This window comes from Prinia subflava, chromosome 8, assembly GCF_021018805.1.
Source record: "Prinia subflava isolate CZ2003 ecotype Zambia chromosome 8, Cam_Psub_1.2, whole genome shotgun sequence".
In the NCBI taxonomy this organism is placed as follows: domain Eukaryota; kingdom Metazoa; phylum Chordata; class Aves; order Passeriformes; family Cisticolidae; genus Prinia; species Prinia subflava.
In genome coordinates, this window is record NC_086254.1 from 14,587,962 (window position 1) to 14,605,480 (window position 17,519).

General features: G+C 60.6%; 1 protein-coding gene across 3 annotated transcripts; it reads left to right on the top strand.

The window, feature by feature from the left end:
* Window positions 1-221: 221 nt before the first annotated feature.
* On the top strand, window positions 222-17,420 carry ARHGAP45 (Rho GTPase activating protein 45). Of its 3 annotated transcripts, none has more exons than XM_063403228.1 (23): window positions 222-1,419; window positions 3,104-3,431; window positions 4,499-4,642; window positions 5,617-5,701; window positions 5,787-5,859; window positions 6,127-6,205; window positions 6,396-6,533; window positions 6,733-6,797; window positions 7,048-7,158; window positions 7,419-7,499; window positions 7,668-7,847; window positions 8,012-8,149; window positions 8,608-8,798; window positions 9,089-9,228; window positions 9,581-9,658; window positions 9,882-9,983; window positions 10,202-10,365; window positions 10,575-10,763; window positions 11,915-12,052; window positions 14,228-14,466; window positions 14,667-14,904; window positions 15,199-15,301; window positions 15,434-17,420. In XM_063403228.1, the coding sequence occupies exons 1-23, from the start codon at window positions 1,330-1,332 to the stop codon at window positions 15,763-15,765; spliced, it is 3,426 nt and encodes a 1,141-aa protein (XP_063259298.1). In that variant the 5' UTR covers window positions 222-1,329; the 3' UTR covers window positions 15,766-17,420. The 3 variants fall into 3 exon arrangements, with proteins under 3 accessions (XP_063259298.1, XP_063259295.1, XP_063259296.1); XM_063403225.1 differs by lacking the exon at window positions 222-1,419 and adding an exon at window positions 1,722-2,173; XM_063403226.1 differs by lacking the exon at window positions 222-1,419 and adding an exon at window positions 1,722-2,173 and having other exon boundaries at window positions 15,452-17,420.
* The last annotated feature ends 99 nt before the right edge of the window (window positions 17,421-17,519 follow it).

Here is a 17,519-nt window from a genome sequence, read left to right on the forward strand (position 1 = left end):
ATGTCCAAATAAGGGCAGGAGCGGCCGGATCGAGGGGAGGGTCCCGAACCCCGACACTGGGACCCGGGGAGCACCGGGAGGCACCGGGAGGCACCGGGAGTCGGGGGAGCCCGGGGGCGGGACTGGAGCCGTCCCGGGCACACGGGCACAGGGCACACACACGGGCACAGGGCGCACGCACAGACGGGCACACGCGTGTGCATCCCTGTACATGGGTGTGGGCAGCCCGGCGCACGGGCACGCGTTGTGCACACACACACACAACACACACAACACACACAACACACACAACACACACAACACACACAACACACACACGCACCCCCGACCCACGGGCGCGACCCTGCACACGCACACACTCTCACATTCACTCACTCACACACTCACATTCACCGCACCCACGGGCGTGCACCCACGCAGGGCACGCGTACGCCTTCCCTCATCCCTGCACCTCACGGACCTCCGCCCAACCATCCCCGACCCCGTCCCGCTCCCCTCGCCTCCCGCCGTGCCCGTGTCCCCACGGGGCCGGTGTAAGCTCCACGCGAGACGGCCCGGCCTGGCCCCGCGGGGAGGTCCCGGGATGGAGCGAGGGGGACACCATCACCCCCCGACCGCCCTCCGGGGCTGGCAGCCGGCCCGAGCAGCCCGTGGGCAGCGGCTGGGGGTCCCCACGCAGCACCCGGCCCAGCCCGGCCCTCACCAGGGCTTTATCCGACATCCCCCAGATACTCCCGGTGCGAGGTCGCGATGCCCCGTGGGTGGGAGAGTCACGGGCGGGACTGTGGGGGGACGTGGGGGACACGGGACAGGGCTGTGACCCCAAAGGGCCGGTCCTGGCACCAACACTGAGCCCACGGAAGGGCAGAGGCAGGAGCACCCCACGAGTGGGAGCCCAGAGCCCCCCATCACACTCACCCCCACACCTGGGGCCACCCTGGACGTACGGACACCCCCAAACAGGGTGAACTCCCGAGGGTGGGAGTCCCACTGGGGACAGCACCGGTCCCACAGAGCGGGGCTCAGCCCCCCACCCCTCTGTAAACCCCGGGCTGCAGCACTGACACCCTCCAAACATCCCCACGAGTGCCGGGCCCCCGCTGCCCCCCGTGACCCCGCAGGGCAGCCAGGGTGCCCCCGGCCCCGGCCCCGCGCCTGGGTGCGCGTTCGGCTTTTCCTGTTTCAGGTCTCGCTGCGAAGCCGATTGAGGAAACGAGGCGGCGTCACACGCGCCCTCCTGACACTGCGCCCCGCGAATGTGACCGGCGTGAGGAGCCGCGGCCGGGCCGAGCGAGCGGCTGAGGGCAGCGGCTCGGCCCCCTGGGAACGATGTTCTCACGGAAGAAGCGAGAGCTGATAAAAACCCCCTCCATCTCCAAGAAGAGCCGGGCGGGAAGCCCCGTCCCACAGACCCTGCCGGTGAGTGTCCCCCCGCCCTCCCCGGATCCCCGGCACGATGAGGGGGTTGTAGGGGTAACAGCACCCACGGAACTGCTGGGTGAGAGCCACAGCGTGGCTGTGGGGCCCTGGATACGTCCAGGAGGTCTTTTAACAGAAGGGAAATGAGAAATAACCCTGCTCATGGGGCTGGGACGGGAGGGGGTAGGGGAAATTTTGTTCAGATGAAGGGAACGGAGCAGCCGCCGGGGGTGGCGGGAGGGCAGGAAGGGACCAAGAGGAAATGGGGGGGCCGTGCCCGAGGGTTTGGGAAGGACAGAGACTCGCAAACGTCCCTGGGGGCCGGGATGGGAAAGAGGCGACCACATGCTCGGCCAACCCCCGTGCCTCGGCTCTGCCAGATATTTATTTATTGACGTGCGGAACCCCCGCTGCCAGAGTGGCCAGGAGGAAACGCCACCGGCCGGGGGCCCCCGGCGCACCCCGCACTGCCCGCCCCGCCCCTGCGCCCCACTCCCGCTGCGTGGGGCGACACCGGGCTGGCACCATGAGCCTGGCGGCGACCCGGAGCCCACCCGCGGCTCCTTAGCAGGGGACACCCATCCCCATCCCCGTCCCGACTCCCCGGGAGAGGGGCCTATGAGTGGCGGCCAGCGGGATGCTTGGCCGGGCTGCGGGTAAGAAAAGCTACAGCCCCTCGGCGGCGGCGGGCAGAGCCCACCGGCCCCAGCGCTCCCTGGACTCGCTGCCCCGCATGCCCGCCGTGAGGCTGACGGTACGGCCGGGGGCACCCCGGGGCGCCGGAGGGAGGGACGGGGGGCGCCGGGGCCGCTGCAAGCCGGGAGGACAGAGACAGGGCTGGGGTGGCCCCAGGCGTTTTGGGGTGGAGGCTTTTGTGCCTCCTCGCAGCCCCATGGTGGTCTGGCCCCCCGAGGGGACGGGCTTCCCCCGTTCGCCCTCGCCCGCGGAAGCCTCGTGCTCTCGGCGCTTTCGGTGCCAAAAACATTTCCGGCAGCGCCCGGCCAGGGATGCTCGGACCCCGCGCGTTCGTGGCTCTCCCCGTGCCGGGGGTCACTGGTGGGAGCTGCTGGGGGGCTGAAGGGCTGCAGAGCCCCCTCCCCATGCACAAGGGCTCCCGCTGGATGTGTGGCTCTCAAGCCATGCACAGCTCTGAACAGTGCTGGTACCAGCCCCTCCCTCAGTGCAGTTTTACCCCTAGAAATCTGGAGCTTCCTCCATCTGTAAAATACCTGCAAGGCCCCCAACAACAGCCTGGGAGGCGTCCCTGTCTCTGCCTCTCCCCCAGAGAGAGAGGAGGAAAAAGAGGAAGAGATGTGCAGGCCAGATCCTGCTGCCATTTTGCTGTGTTGTGGTCCCCAGCCCCCTGGGATGGGCAGCCCCATCATGGTGGGTGCTGGGGTGGGCGAGCAGTGTCACCCACACCGTCACTGTGTGCTCCTCATGACAAACACAGACCCAGAAGAGCTGGCAGGGACTGGTAGAGAGACTGTTCAGACCCTGCTCACTCTCCCAAGACAGTCCCCAAAGGGCATCTCTGCCTGGGGAAACTGAGGCACAACACAGGGTCTGGCACCAGCTCCCCAAAGCAACAGCTTATTCCCCAAAATGGTGGCATAGGGGGTCCTGGAGTGCTTCTCTCCCTTCCATGCTGGCTGCACCCTCACTCTCCCCCTTGCTCCCCCAGGACCTCTCCCGCAAGGATTGCCTGGAGGCCTCGGGCCCCGGCGTGGGGGAGCTGCCCCCCGCCAGCGCCAAGCTCAGCAGCAGCCCCAGCGCCGCGGGCACCCTGAAGCGCCCCACCACCCTGAGCCGCCATGCCAGCGCCGCCGGCTTCTCCCTGCCCGCCGCCCCCCGCGCCCTGCCCAAGGGCCACAAGACCCCCACGGCCTACAGCCCCATGGAGGGGGGGGACGGTCCCTTCATCGACCCCGAGGACATCTCCCAGCTGCTGGCGGACGTCGCCCGCTTCGCCGACGCCCTGGAGAAGCTGCGGGACATGGTGCTGCGTGATGGTGAGTGCCCACCCTGTGCCAGACACATCGTGGCACGCCGGGACAGACCCGCCCGTGGGTGGGGGTCTCTGCCTGGGCCAGAGGACACCAGGACCCCCCGTGGGACTGTGCAGCCACAGTCAGAGGTGGTGGGTGAGTGGTGGGTGAGTGGAGCTCAGAGCCAGGATAATGTGGCTTCCTGCCCGAGCTATTTTCATCCGCGCGCTTTCCTGTTTACAGCACGGCATTGCCAGCCGCCTGCCAGGGCCCCCCGATGCCCACGGGGTGCCGGGCACGGCCCCCCAGCCCACCAGGGCGGCCAGCAGGAGGGGCTGGGTGGTCTGCAGGCTCTCGAGCAGCTCTCCTTGCCCCAGGGGACACAGGGAATAGTGCATCGGTCCCGTGGTCTGGGGGCGTGTGACACCACGTTGTCAGTCCTGGTGTTGCAGAAACCCCTTCCCAACCCTGAGCTGGGGGCTGGGATGGGGAGGAGGCTTTGCCTGGCTGGGCAGTGGGTGCTGATCCCCCATCCCAGTGCTTCCCTAAGGGAAGTTCCTCAGTTCCTAACCAGGCTGTCAGTCCCCAGCTCTAGCCCTGCACTGTGGGGTCCTGGCCAGACCCCTGGGCTGGAGCCCACAGGAGGGAGGGTCCCGGGGAAAACCTGTGGGATGCAGCAAGCCTGGCTGGACCAGGCCCATCCCTCCTGGCTGGGAGCGTCCATCCGGCAGGAGGGAGGGAAGGAAGTGGAGGAAATTCCCAAACTGCTTTCAAGGGAAAAAGTTACTACGGAGGAAAAAATGCCTCAAAGGTCAAACTGCCCCCTGGCCAACACCAGGCTGGGCACGAGACACCATGGCTGTGAGGGGGTGCTGGACAAGCAGGATGTGGCCATGCCAGTCCTGGGAAGCCCCGAGGCCAGGGGGATTTGCTGTGTGGTCTGGGAGATGGCAGATCCCTGCCTGGGACGTGGCTGGCAGGGGGTGGCTGGGAGGTAAACACCGGAGGGACACAGGACAGGGATGCAGAGCAGAGACACAGGGCAGGGATGTGGGACAAGGATGCTGCATCTCAGCCCCCCTCTCTTGCAGACCCCAAGGAGCCCCAGCGGCCACTGGCCCACGAGTGCCTGGGTGAAACCCTGCGCATCCTGCGCCAGGTCATCAGCAAGTACCCGCTGCTCAACACCCTGGAGACCCTGACGGCCGCTGGGACCCTCATCTCCAAAGTCAAGGGTGAGACAGTGGGGCTGGGAGCTCTGTCCCCTCCCCTCCTGCCCCACAGTGGGAATTGGGGCGCCCTTGGAGGGGCTGCCGGGAGTGGGGCTGCCCCATGGACTGGTGGAGAGGGCGGAAGCATGGCCTGCCTCTTGGTGTGGTTCAGCTTTAAGGATGATGTAGTGTTCAGAAATGACAGATCCTGCCTGGGGGTTTCCAGGCACAGCCGCAGGAAAAACACTGAAATGATCAGATCCTGCTCCTGGCAGCCTCTTGTGTTTATGGAGTGGGGTCTGGGAGGTCAAATCCCAGCTGGGCACCGCTTCCCACCGCTGTCACCCACAGCGGGGAGGGTGTGGCTGCGCAGGCACCACAAAACTTCTGAGTCACACGTGACGTCCTGGGCACCCAAACGCAGGGGACAAGATGGCAGGAGGGGCTGCCTTGAGGCTGCTCCCACACAGGGGTGGGAGGGGATTTGGGCTTGGAGCAGACTCCTGCCCACCCCAAAGAGCTGAGCCAGTGTCTGCCCAGGAGCCCTGGCTGCTGGTGTTCCATGGTGTGGGAGCCTGCCAAGCGCTGTCAGCCCTGGTTCCTGCTGGTGATGGTTTCTCGTTTGACTGGGGGTAAGAGCCCTCTGGGAGGAGTTCATCCTGCTTGGAGAGGGGTCTGAAGGAGCCATGAGGCAGGGCAGGCAGTGGAACAGGTCCAGCAGCACTTTTCCAGCAGCCCTGAGTAACGGGAATAAACAGAAACACAAGCCAAGGATGCTGTCAGGAAAGCCAGTCCTGGGAAGGAGGAGGGAGAAACTGCTGTGCTGGAAAAATCCATCATCCACAGGGATGATCTTCCCACTGCTGCCTTGATTCACCCCAGCCCCAAAGCCCCACCTGATAACAAGCATGAACCAGCAGCAATATGTGCCAACATATTTCTGCCGAGTCAAGGAAGCTGCTTGTGGCAACGGGGCTCCCACACTTCCTCATCTCTAGGTTTCCACTACGAATCCAACAATGAGGCAGACAAGCGGGAGTTTGAGAAGGCCGTGGAGACCATCGCTGTGTCCTTCAGCAGCACGTAAGGGGGTTTGGGCAGCCATCCCCTGGAGACAGCCCGTGTCACTGTCCCTGTGCTGAACCCAGCTGTGCTCCTCTCCCCACAGGGTGTCCGAATTCCTCATGGGGGAGGTGGACAGCAGCACCATCCTCTCCATCCCACCCAGCGACCAGAACCAGGTGAGTGATGCCCGGATACCTGGATGTTCCCACCACGTGGGGCTCAGGATCACACAGGGCTCTGCTCCCCTCGGCTCTGGTGTGAGCCCAGAGCAGGGCGTTGCTCCAGTGACAATTCCATCAGCTCCTGGGCACAGCCTGGGCACAGCTGACTCCCAGCAGTGGCCAAAAGGCTCCAGCAGCTTTGGCTTCCATCTGCCAGCCCCTCCAGCTGCTGCTCCCCATCCTCTTGGCTGACCAGTCCTTCTTCTTTCCCAATTCCCAAAGACTATGGAGAGCCTCTATGGGGGGATTCCTGGGCCTGGAGGAGATGGAGTGCCCTCGGGCATGGACAGCTATGACACAGGTAAGCACCCAAACCTGGGTGCAGGGTTTGGGGTCTGTGCTGAGACCAGCACCTTCCCCATCATCCCTGCCATCCTGAGCCACCCCTGACTGCTCAGATGGGGAAAGGCAGCAGAGCTGGTGGCACTGGGGCTGGCACAGAGCTGGGGGGGTGTGCACTGGAAGCTCAGGGGGTGTCCCTCCCTCCACAGCCCGTCCCCCGGCCGAGGAGGTGGACGTGATGCTGCAGCGCTGTGAGGGCGGCGTGGACGCTGCCCTCCAGTACGCCAAAACCATCTCCAAGTACATGAAGGACCTGATCGGGTACCTGGAGAAAAGGACCACACTGGGTGAGTGGGGGGACAGCAGGTGGGTCCCTTCTGGAGCCACGGGACAGGTTGAGGTCCCTCCTGGAGGAGGCTGATGCTGCCAGGGCAGTGGAAACGTCACTCTTCAAGTTCCTGATTAATATTTCAAAAGGAAATTGGGTTCTACCAGGGAAATCCCTGTGTCTCGTGTGTCTTTTCACTTTCAACCTTTTCCTTCCAGAGATGGATTTCGCCAAAGGGCTCCAGAAGATGGCAAACAGCTGCAAGCAAACCATCAGTCAGGAGGTAAGTCCCCAAGTCCCTGAAGCCCCCAGTGCCAGGCTGGATTGGGAGCCAGCAGCCCTGGAGAGCCCATTCCATGTTCCCTAGCTTGAGGGAAGCTCTCCAGAGCTCTGGCTGGAGAAATTCAGGATTTGGTTTTTACCAGCAGTCACCAGCCTTACCTCAACTCTGGCTCTTCCTCCCTGAAGGATGCATCTGCTTGGGCTCACGCTGCGTGCTGGGGCTCAGGGAGATGTGTTTTCCCTCTCCCCAGACCAACATGCCTTTCCTGTCCATCTATCTGCTGGCCCTGGAGCAGGACATGGAGCACGGGACCTCAGTTCTGCAGGCAGCCAACACCCTGCAGCAGCAAACCTTCCTCCAGGTGAGGGGACAAAAGGCCCTTCCTGGGGCTGGAGGTGTCGCAGAGGTGGCTCTTCCTTAGCTCAGCCCACAGGGAACCTGCAGCCAGCACTTCCCAGGCTGTGGATTTTCATCCCTGGCACAAACCAGTGCCTGTGACCTGTCCTGGGAGCGATGGTGACCACCACAGGACAATTCTCTATGCAAAGCCTTGGTGGGGGCAGAGCAGGAGGGCTCAGCTCAGGTCACCATGAGGCTGTCCCTCCCTCCCTCCCCGTGCAGCCACTGACGGTGAGACGCCTGGAACACGAGAAACGCAGGAAGGAGATCAAGGAGCAGTGGCACCGGGCACAGAGGAAACTGGTGAGTGACTGGGTTTGTGTCCCAATCCCAGCCTGGAGCAGCTCGTGACACCTCTGGGCACCCTGCTCTTCTCCAGCTGTTTTGGGTGTCTCTGCTGTGCTGGGGGACCCTGGCAGAAGCTGGTGGACCCTTGCTGGGCTCTGTCCTCACCCTGGCTGTCCCTGGCAGCAAGAGGCGGAGGGGAACCTGCGCAAGGCCAAGCAGACGTACATGCAGCGCAGCGAGGAGCACGACAAGGCCAAGTATGTGACAGCAAAAGCAGAGGAGGAGCAGCAGAGCACCACCAGCAGCATCACCACCAAAACCCTGGACAAGAAGAGGCGGCTGGAGGAGGAAGCCAAGAACAAGGTGAGAGGGTGACAGCTCTGGAGGGGGCTCCTTGCTCGTGCTGTCCCCTGAGCCATGCAGGGTGAAGTGATCCTCAGGAATGCCTGGACAAACAGGGTCTAAGGGGCTGTTCTTGTTCTCCTCACCTCTGAGCTGTTGCCATCCCTTGCTCTCCCAACTCCCAGGCAGAAGAGGCCATGGCCACGTATCGCACCTGTGTGGCCGATGCAAACACGCAGAAGCAGGAGCTGGAGGACACCAAGGTGAACTCCCTGCGGCAGATCCACGAAGTGATCAAACAGACTGACCAAGTCATCAAGTCGGTGAGTGGGGCTGGGCTGGGCTGTCCCCAGGGCAGGAGGTGGCTGTGCCCTGCTCTGGAGAGCTCAGAGCTGCCCCTGTTCCAGAGGGGACAGGGAATGGGGTTGGGAGCTGCCCCTATTCCAGAGGGGACAGGGAATGGGGTTGGGAGCTGCCCCTGTTCCAGAGGGGACAGGGAATGGGGTTGGGAGCTGCCCCTGTTCCAGAGGGGACAGGGAATGGGGTTGGGAGCTGCCCCTGTTCCAGAGGGGACAGGGAATGGGGTTGGGAGCTGCCCCTGTTCCAGAGGGGACAGGGAATGGGGTTGGGAGCCGCTCCTGTTCCAGAGGGGGTTTGGGTGGATGCAGAGCTCCCCTCTCCCTCACGCTCAGAAAAGCGCTCCCAATTCCCCACCTAACCCGGATCTCCTCACGTGCCACCCCACCAAGCTCACGCCTGTCCCTTTCCACGCCACTTCCAGGCCACCATCTCCTTCTACCAGCTCATGCACATGCAGACGGCGCCGCTGCCCGTGAACTTCCAGACTCTGTGCGAGAGCAGCAAGCTGTACGACCCGGGCCAGCAGTACGCGTCCCACGTGCGGCAGCTGCAGCGCGGCGACGAGCCCGACGTCCAGTACGACTTCGAGCCCTACGTGTCCCACAACGCCTGGTGAGGGTTCAGTCCTGGGGAGTGCTCCAGTTCAGCTGAGTTCCCTTTGTTATCTCCTGCCATCCTCTCCTGCAGGAGGCAGGATGCTTTCAGCATTCCTGAAGGCAGCTCGTGCTGGGAATGCTGGGGTTGGACCAGTTGGGAATTGCCCCCTTATGCTTCAGTGGATGAGGCTGCTGAATATTTAAGAGGCTGTATATATTTAATATTCCTGAGACTGGTGGGTGGCAGCTGTAGATAAAGTTTCCAAGTGTCCTTCCTTCCCATCCACATTCCCTTTTCCCCTCCAGGTCTCCCTTTACTCGGGCACGGAAGGGCAGCTTCAATGCCAGTGAGTTCTCCACGAGTGCAGAGGGGGCTGGGGCTGGCTCAGAGGGAGCAGCAGGAGCCAAGGAGTCACCAAGTGGGGCTGGAGCAGCCGAGCGAAGAGGTGAGTCTGAGCCCCAGAGTTCTGCACCACGTGCCCCATGTCCCTCCAGGCAGGAGCAGAGTGGGACCCCCAGGGTACGAGGGGCTTTGTTGGCAGCAGCAGGACGGGCTGGGAGCCTCCCAAAATGGATTTTCTAAAGGACAATAAATCAGATCTGTGGCAGTTTGCTCCCTAACAAACCATTGCCCATCTTCCCATCTCCTCTTTCCTTGCTGGGTGTCACTGGAGGCACCAAACCCCACCAGCAGCTTCCCAAAGTCATCCTAGTTTCTCCTGGCATCCAGGCTGTTCTCCAGCCATTCCCCCCTGAGCACAGACAGCAACCCCAGTGCACTGTGTGTTCTCTCTGCAGGTGCGAGGGGACACCAGGTCCATAAATCCTGGCCAACCTCTGTTGCTGATGCTGACAGCAGCCTGGATTCCAGTGCAGGTAGATATGGGAACAGCCCAGGAGCCCCTCCCAGCACAGCCAGCCTAAACCCAGAGCTTCCCAGTTAGGCAGGACCCTTCCCCTTGTGAGAACACGGTTGTAAATGACCGTGCTGAGCCCAGTCTCCGGTGGGATAGGGTGGGATTTGATGGGATGGGGTGAGCTCTCAGAGGAGAAGCAGCTTTGCAGGTGATTCACTGCTCTGTGGGTTTTCCCTGGACAGGTGAATTCAGCCACAAGCTCCAGCGGCTGTCATCCGACGGCACCGCGTCCTCCAGTGAGGAGCTGGAGGAGAAGGACGGGACCACCACTCCCTTTGAGCAGAGTAGGTGACAGGGTGGGAGGGGACAGTGCTGCTGCCACACCCCCAGCACGCCAAAGCTCCCAAATTCAGTAGTTCTGCAGGCAAACCCAACAATTGCTGGGTGTTCCTGAGGGTGTCCCCAGCAGCCCTGCCTTTCCTGGGGGGTGAGCCCTGCTCAGAGCGGTGACAGTGACAGTCCTGCCCAAGCTGTGCCTGACCTCACATTCCCTTTTCCGTAGGCATCAACGGGATCACCCCGGAGCTGGCAGCTCCCACGGGGCCCTTCAGGAATGTTGGCTTGTCCAGGGCTGCCCAGACCCATCGGCTGAGGAAGCTCCGTGCCCCTTCCAAATGTCGGGAGTGCAACAGCTACGTGTACTTCCAGGGAGCTGAGTGTGAGGAGGTGAGCTGGGAGAGCTGGGGGTGGAACCCAGCTCTGACCATGCCAGGAGGACATTTCTCCTGTGGGGAGGGTTCCAGGTGGAAAATGGTGATTTCCCTTGCTGCTGCAGCATCCCCAAGGTGTTTTTCCTGTTTCTCACCACGCTCTGAGCAGTGCCTGGTGTCTCTGTGGCTGCCCCCCACCTCCACGTGTTCCCCTCTCTCTTCCAGTGCTACCTGGCCTGCCACAAGAAGTGCCTGGAGACCTTGGCCATCCAGTGTGGGCATAAGAAGCTCCAAGGGAAGCTGCAGCTCTTCGGGCAGGACTTCACGAAGGCATCTCGGGGCAGCCCGGATGGGATCCCCTTCATCGTCAAGAAATGCATTTCAGAGATCGAGAAGAGGGCCCTGAAAACAAAGGTGAGGGACACTTCCCTCTCCTCCTCCTCTCCTCCTCCTCAGCTGGCTGAGCCTCTCTCAGGGTTGTAGTTTTCCTGAGATTCTCCTTGGGGTTGGTGTTCCCCAAGGTAATAAGGGTCTCCCAAGGTTGCTGTTCCCTAGGAGTTTCCCCTGGGTTGCTGTTCCCAGAGTTAATCAGGTTTTCGGTCTTCTCTTTGCCCTGGGTGTTTCACACCAGAGGTAGAGACGACAAGCTGAGTGCACCAGTGCACATTTCCAAGGTTGTTTATTCTTCATTATCTCAGTTCTTTTTCAGCTCTGCCAGGCCTCCCTGGCAGGGTCCCTGATCTCAGTTCTGTCCCAGCTCTGCAAGGTGTCTCCGCAGAGCAGGACACGTGGCTGGACTGGGCGGATCAGAGAGCCCCACACCTTATGTACGGTCCCCTTGACCCAACCACTGTTCGAGACGTATTTTTTATTTACAAAATTTTACCAATACCTATTACCTATACTAACATGTCAGTTCTACTCTAAACCAATCTCTAAAACCCAACTCAGCACAAGATGGGGGACGAGAACAAGAACAAGGAAGACAGGGGCCACTCCCCAATTCCTCCATCTTGTCTCTTCAGCCCCATATGCTAAGAATCCTAATTTCTATATTTATATTCTATAATAAACTATCCACTACTTATTTCAAATTCTTAGGATTTGTGATTCTTCCTGCATGTGAGTGTTCACTCCCATGGACAGGGATCAGAGGCAGTGTCCTCCTGGGACCTGTGTGGGTCTGACTGACCCCCCTGTACAGATCCCAGACCCCCCTGTCCTGTCTCCAAACCCTCCAGGGTGGCCAGGGGGATGTTCTAGACTCCGACAAGCCTCAGGCCCTTGGAAGGGTCCTCTGGAAAACCAAGAGGCTCAAATTCAGATTTCCACAGGGCAGGGAGCCAAGGGTGAGCTTGGCCCAGATAACCCCAAACACTGCCTTTGGAAAATCCCCTCTCCTTCTTCCTGCTTTCCTATGAGGCAGGAATGACTGAGCTGGAAGGAGATATCCCAAAATGACTTCCCAGAGGGATTTCCCACTCCGAAAGGAGAGGGTGGGAGCACAAAGCTCATCAAGGGGAACCTCTCCCCTCATTTCAGCTCCACTTTTCTCTCTTTCACAGGGCATCTACCGAGTTAACGGTGTCAAGACCCGTGTGGAGAAGCTTTGCCAGGCCTTTGAGAATGGGAAGGAGCTGGTGGAGCTGTCCCAGGCCTCCCCCCATGACATCAGCAACGTCCTGAAGCTCTACCTGAGACAGGTGAGGTGCTGGTGGTGCCTCATGGCAGGGGAAGGAGGGGACTTGGGCAGAGGAACCAACCTGGCAGGAGGAATTCTGCACAAATTGAGCTCAGTGGCTGGGTGGAGGGGAAAGGAGGAGTCCTTTCCCAGGGGTGGAGGTGTTGGCCTTGCAGATGGAGCCAAAATGGCCTCCCCCAGCTCATCCCACAGGCGTCACTGAGGTCACAGCCACAGCAAAGTGACTTGCCCGAGCACCCAAGAAAGCCCCACCCCTTCTAGTTGGGGAACTGGTTACCCAAAAAGGGAAGGGGCCAGCAAAGGCGCCCCTGGTAGGGATGAGTCATGTCCCCAGGGGGTGGGCTCTGCCCCTTGGATCATCCTGGGGTGGGCTCAGCGGAGTTTCTGCCCCTTGGATCATCCTGGGGTGGGCTCAGTGGAGTTTCTGCCCCTTGGATCACCCTGGGGTGGGTTTAGCAGGGTCTCTGCCCCTGAGGTTAACCTGAGGTGGGCTCAGCAGGGTTCTGGCCCCTGGGGGCACCTTGGGGTGGGCTCAGTGGGATCTCTGCCCTTCAGGTCATCATGGAGTGGGCTCAGTGGGGTCTTTGCCCCTTGGACCACCCTGGGGTGGGCTCAGCAGGGTCTCTGCCCCTGAAATCACCCTGGGGTGGGCTCAGCAGGGTCTCTGCCCCTGAAATCACCCTGGGGTGGGCTCAGCAGGGTCTCTGCCCCTGAAATCACCCTGGGGTGGGCTCAGCAGGGTCTCTGCCCCTGAAATCACCCTGGGGTGGGCTCAGCAGGGTCTCTGCCCCTGAAATCACCCTGGGGTGGGCTCAGCAGGGTCTCTGCCCCTGAAATCACCCTGGGGTGGGCTCAGCAGGGTCTCTGCCCCTGAAATCACCCTGGGGTGGGCTCAGCAGGGTCTCTGCCCCTGGGATCACCCTGGGGTGGGCTCAGTGGAGTCTCTGCCCCTCGAACCACCCCAGGGTGAGCTCAGCCCCAGCACTCCCCACCCAGAACTCAAACTGCCGTTGCAAACAATGTCACCCACATCCTCCAGCAGCCACCACCGCAAGGCAACAGCGCAGCGGAAGCTTCTCCCTCGCAGGCAGCTCTGTGTTAACTCTTTGTGCTGCCTTTTTCTGTAACTCCTCCAGAAGGGCAGCTCTGTGTTAACTCTTTGTGCTGCCTTTTCCTGTAACCCCTCCAGAAGGGCAGCTCTGTGTTAACTCTTTGTGCTGCCTTTTCCTGTAACCCCTCCAGAAGGGCAGCTCTGTGTTAACTCTTTGTGCTGCCTTTTCCTGTAACCCCTCCAGAAGGGCAGCTCTGTGTTACCTCACAGGGAGAGCCGTGTCCTTGGGCTCCTGCACATCAGGAGTCGAGGACTCTGAGCGGCCTCCGTGGTTTCTCCAAAGAGAAGCAGAGTGGAAAGGGGGGGAATCAGTGCTGAGCCCCAGCCTGACCCCTTGCTGCAGAAAAATGGGTTCAAGTCCTTCTGTGAAGGGGTGCATGGAGGGAATCTGCTCTGATGTGAGGCAGCCTGTCCCCAAAACATCCGCTGAGGCCTCAGCCATGTGGAACACCCAGCAGTCAACACCAGCTCTGTCTGCTTCACACCAACTTCAAAGCAGTTTCCCCCCACCTCTGCTGCAGGCTGTGCCCTGCACATCCTGTGCCCTGCACACTCTGCCTCTCCCACCCAGAACAACACATCCCTGTCCTCTTCCCAGCCACCCCTTGTCTGCTGGGGAACCTCCAGCAGGGCCCACCCCAGCCAGGGATTTTCCAGGGAAAAAAGTGAATCTCTGCACCCCGATCCAGTAGGGAGCACTGACAGAAGGATCAAACACTGCTTTTGGCTTGAAAATCACAAGTGCTCCTTCACTAGGGCTAATGAGGCTGGGTTGACATGCTCCAGGAGATGGATAAATAAATATCACCTCCAGGGAGAGGTTTGCAGCACTGCAGGTCACAGACTCTGGACCTGGAACGGATGGAATTCTGAAATGGATGTTAAAAGTGCTCCAAGCCCTCTCCAAGCCAGCCTTGAGCACTTCCAGGGTGTTTCCTCACTGTAGAAATGCCCCAGGCATCGCCACCTCAGCAGCTCAGCACAGGTCCAGTGTGATGGAGGCAGGAGCTGCTCCCAGCACCGGGATCATCTCTTCTCACCTCATCTCTTCTCTCCTCCCTGCAGCTGCCGGAGCCCCTGATGCCCTTCAGGCTGTACAACGAGCTGATGGGGCTGGCCAAGGAGAGCCTGCAGGGCGGCGAGGCCAAGGGCCGTGGTGGGAAGGGCGGCCCTGAGCTGGTGGACAAAGGAGCTGACACCGACCCGGTGGTGCTGAGCCTGGTGCTGAAGCTGAGGGAGCTGCTGAAGGAGCTCCCCTGCGAGAACATGGCCACGCTGCAGTACCTCCTGCAGCACCTGCGCAGGTGAGAGGGGCCTGTGTGGCTGCTGGGCACCTTCCCTTTCTCCCCTGGAGTGGGAGGTGAGTGCAGCTGGAGTCAGGAGGAAGGTCCAGGGTTGTTGTTGCTTCTCTCCTTATCCTGAGGCTCAACTCCAGCCCAGCATCTCCCCCAGCCCTGCCCATCCACCCCTCTCCCTCCTTACTGTTCCTCCCCTTCCCACCCAGGATCATGGAAGTGGAACAGGACAACAAGATGACCTCAGGCAACCTGGGCATCGTCTTTGGGCCAACGCTGATGCGCCCCAGGCCCACGGACGCCACCATTTCCTTGTCCTCGCTGGTGGATTATCCCCACCAAGCTCGGATCATTGAGGCACTCATCATCTTCTACCCCACCATCTTCGAGCACAAGGACTTGGCACTGGTGGAGCCCGGCAGACGCGGCTCGGGCGCCACGGAGGAGGTGAGCAGTGATGCTGAGCAGGTAGGAGTCCCCAGGGAGGGGAAACCCTCAGGGGATGTTCCATGAATGATGCCTTAGGTTTTGGGTTTTTCTGTCTTGTTTTGGTGGGTGGCTTTTGCCTTTGTATTAAGTGGTGCTGGGATCTTGTCACAGGGTGATGGGGACAGGGCAGTTTGGTCCTAGCAGGGAACTCACTCTCCTCAAGGACACTCTCTTCAAGCTCCTTCCCTGGAGTTAACTCCCGGGCAGTGAGAACTCTCCTCTGCCCTCACCACCGTCCCTGTTCCCTCCCAGGCCCACACAGGCTCCCAGCCCGTGGCTGCTCTTGGCACCAGCCCCTACCTGGAGCTGCCTTCGGAGAAGGGGGATTTGGCTTTCAGCGCTGACTCCCTCGCAGGTCAGTGAGAGGCACTGGGGGGTCCCGGTGGGCACAGGTCCCACGGAGGGCACACAGACCCATCCCCTGCCCCCAGGTTTGCTGCGTGAAGCTCCTGCTGATGCCACGGTGCTGGGCTGGGGGGTGGCACAGAACTCCTCTGCCCCACAGAGTCCGGTGAGCGCTCTGTGGACTCTGACTCGGAGCTGGAGGACGGCGGGGAGCCACGGACACGGCTGACCAAGCAGGGGAGCGAGACCAGCACGGAGGAGAGTCACTTCTGCGACGAGGGCAGCGAGGGGCCGCGCAGCCGGAGCTGCAGCGTGGGCCAGTCTGATGCAGAGGGCCCCGCTGCCCACTGCTGCAGCCCTGGGGACGAGCAGAGTGACACAGAGGAACACCCTGAGAGCCACAGCCCTGCCACAAACCAGCCTGGCAGCCCTCGGGGCCGCAGCAGCCACGAGCTGCAGCCCCGGCTCCTCTGAGCCACTGGGATGGACAAAGGGGCAAATCCCAGAGACTGCTCCGACCTTGTAAATTGGAATGGGGAGGGGTGGGAGGGAAATGTGGCAGCTCAGGGTGGGGGATTTGGTGTGGCAGCTGCAGTCGCGTCCTGGTTGATTCGTGGCTGGAGCTTTCACACAAAACCCCTGAGCCCCTCGGTGCCTGGCCAGGGAATGGGGTCACAGCCTGCTGGGACCCCTAGCTCAGTCAAGGCCATGAAGGACCTTGCCAGGGAGGGAGTGGAGTGTGGGCAGACTGTCCACTTGTTCAGGATTAGGAAGGAACCCAGGGCTGTTCTTGTGCCAGTTTTATTTTTGCTGTGCTCCTGAACCCCTGAGTCCCACACCCGTGCTATGAGATCGAGATTGGATGGACCTGGTCATCCCTGATGGCTGAGGCTGGAAGGGAGCCAAGGCTGCCAGAGGTGACATGAGGACATCACTCAGGGTGTGCAGGAGAATGGCACCACAGGGACAGACAGAACTGGAGGCAGCTCACTGACACAGGGACAGGGACAGGGACACGGCCAGAGCAGCGCTGGGGTTGGGCTGAAGCCCCTCCACCATCTCTGAGCCAGGCTTGGCTTTGGGGCTGTGCCATCTGCCAGGATCTCAGGGCATGTCCCCCACTGACATCTGCCTGAACAAAGTTCAGGATAGATTTCCTGCCCCAAAACCTCAGCACTGTGTGTTCCTGGCCCAGCTGATGGCATCTGCATTGCTGCTTGGATTGACAGGTATTTGGATTGGTGAGCATTTCCCTCCTTGGCAGGAGCCACACCAGGGGCAGCCACAGGCTGTGGACAGCCTCAGGGCAGACTTGCCCTGCTGCAGGATCCTGAGCAATGCTGAGCTCTCAGCATTTGCTTTTACATACACATATCTCCTGAAAGATGCACTGCAAGTCCAGAACTCCCTCTACCTCTTGGAACTGGACAAGGGGCACCACAGCCTGAATCCAGCCCAAGCTGCAGCACAAGTGTATTTAATCTTAAGCTTCATTTTTTGTAAAGTCACAACTTTTCAGCATGATTCCATTACATCTGCTGACAAAGGGACTAAAGATAAAATGTTCTATTTTTTTTAAAGCTATGAGACTTTCTTCATAGCATGTAAGCAAGTGGAGTTTTAGCTTAGAATGAGCTGAGAGCCTTTTTGTTCTCCTGCTTGTGGGAGACAGACCATGTGGTGCTGGGAAGGTCTCAGACACCTTGGTACTGCAGACCTGGGCAATGGACAGGAGGTTTGAGCCCTCTGAAATCCATGGAGACTTCATCTCAGCAAAGGTACACGAACCCAGGTTAACCCTCAGGTTTGGAGCAGAGCCAGGCCAGAGCTGGAGACACACAGGATTTGTTGTGCCCTCCAGCTCTTGCACAGGACAGTTGGATTTTTCCAGGGCAGCAGGAGGATGTGGGGATGCTGCTACCACAGCGGTACCGTGTGCGTGTGAGGATGATGAGGGTGAGTGTGAGTGAGAGAAGAGGCTCAAGCTGTGCTTAAGCTTCCTACGGTGGCAGCCCCCTCCTGGTTGTGTCGATTCTGTGTCTGTCCTGACAGGCCTGTGCTGCTGCAGGATGCTGCATCTCTGTTGACGTTAAGCTTCCGAATAATCAAGTAAAACTGGAATGTTCTCACCTGTGTTTGTCCTGGGCATCGGGGTCTTCCAGGCTCCCCCAGCAGCAGGAGGCCAAATCCAAGTGTCTCTAGCACAAAACGTGAAGTTTAAAGCACCC

Bases quoted from the DNA above. Each gene is read 5' to 3' on its own strand.
- ARHGAP45 (XM_063403225.1), top strand. From the start codon at position 2,057: ATGCTTGGCCGGGCTGCGGGTAAGAAAAGCTACAGCCCCTCGGCGGCG. The intron at 9,659-9,881 runs GTAGATATGGGA...TTCCCTGGACAG, and splicing joins CAGCCTGGATTCCAGTGCAG to GTGAATTCAGCCACAAGCTC. The intron at 10,764-11,914 runs GTGAGGGACACT...TCTCTTTCACAG, and splicing joins AGAGGGCCCTGAAAACAAAG to GGCATCTACCGAGTTAACGG.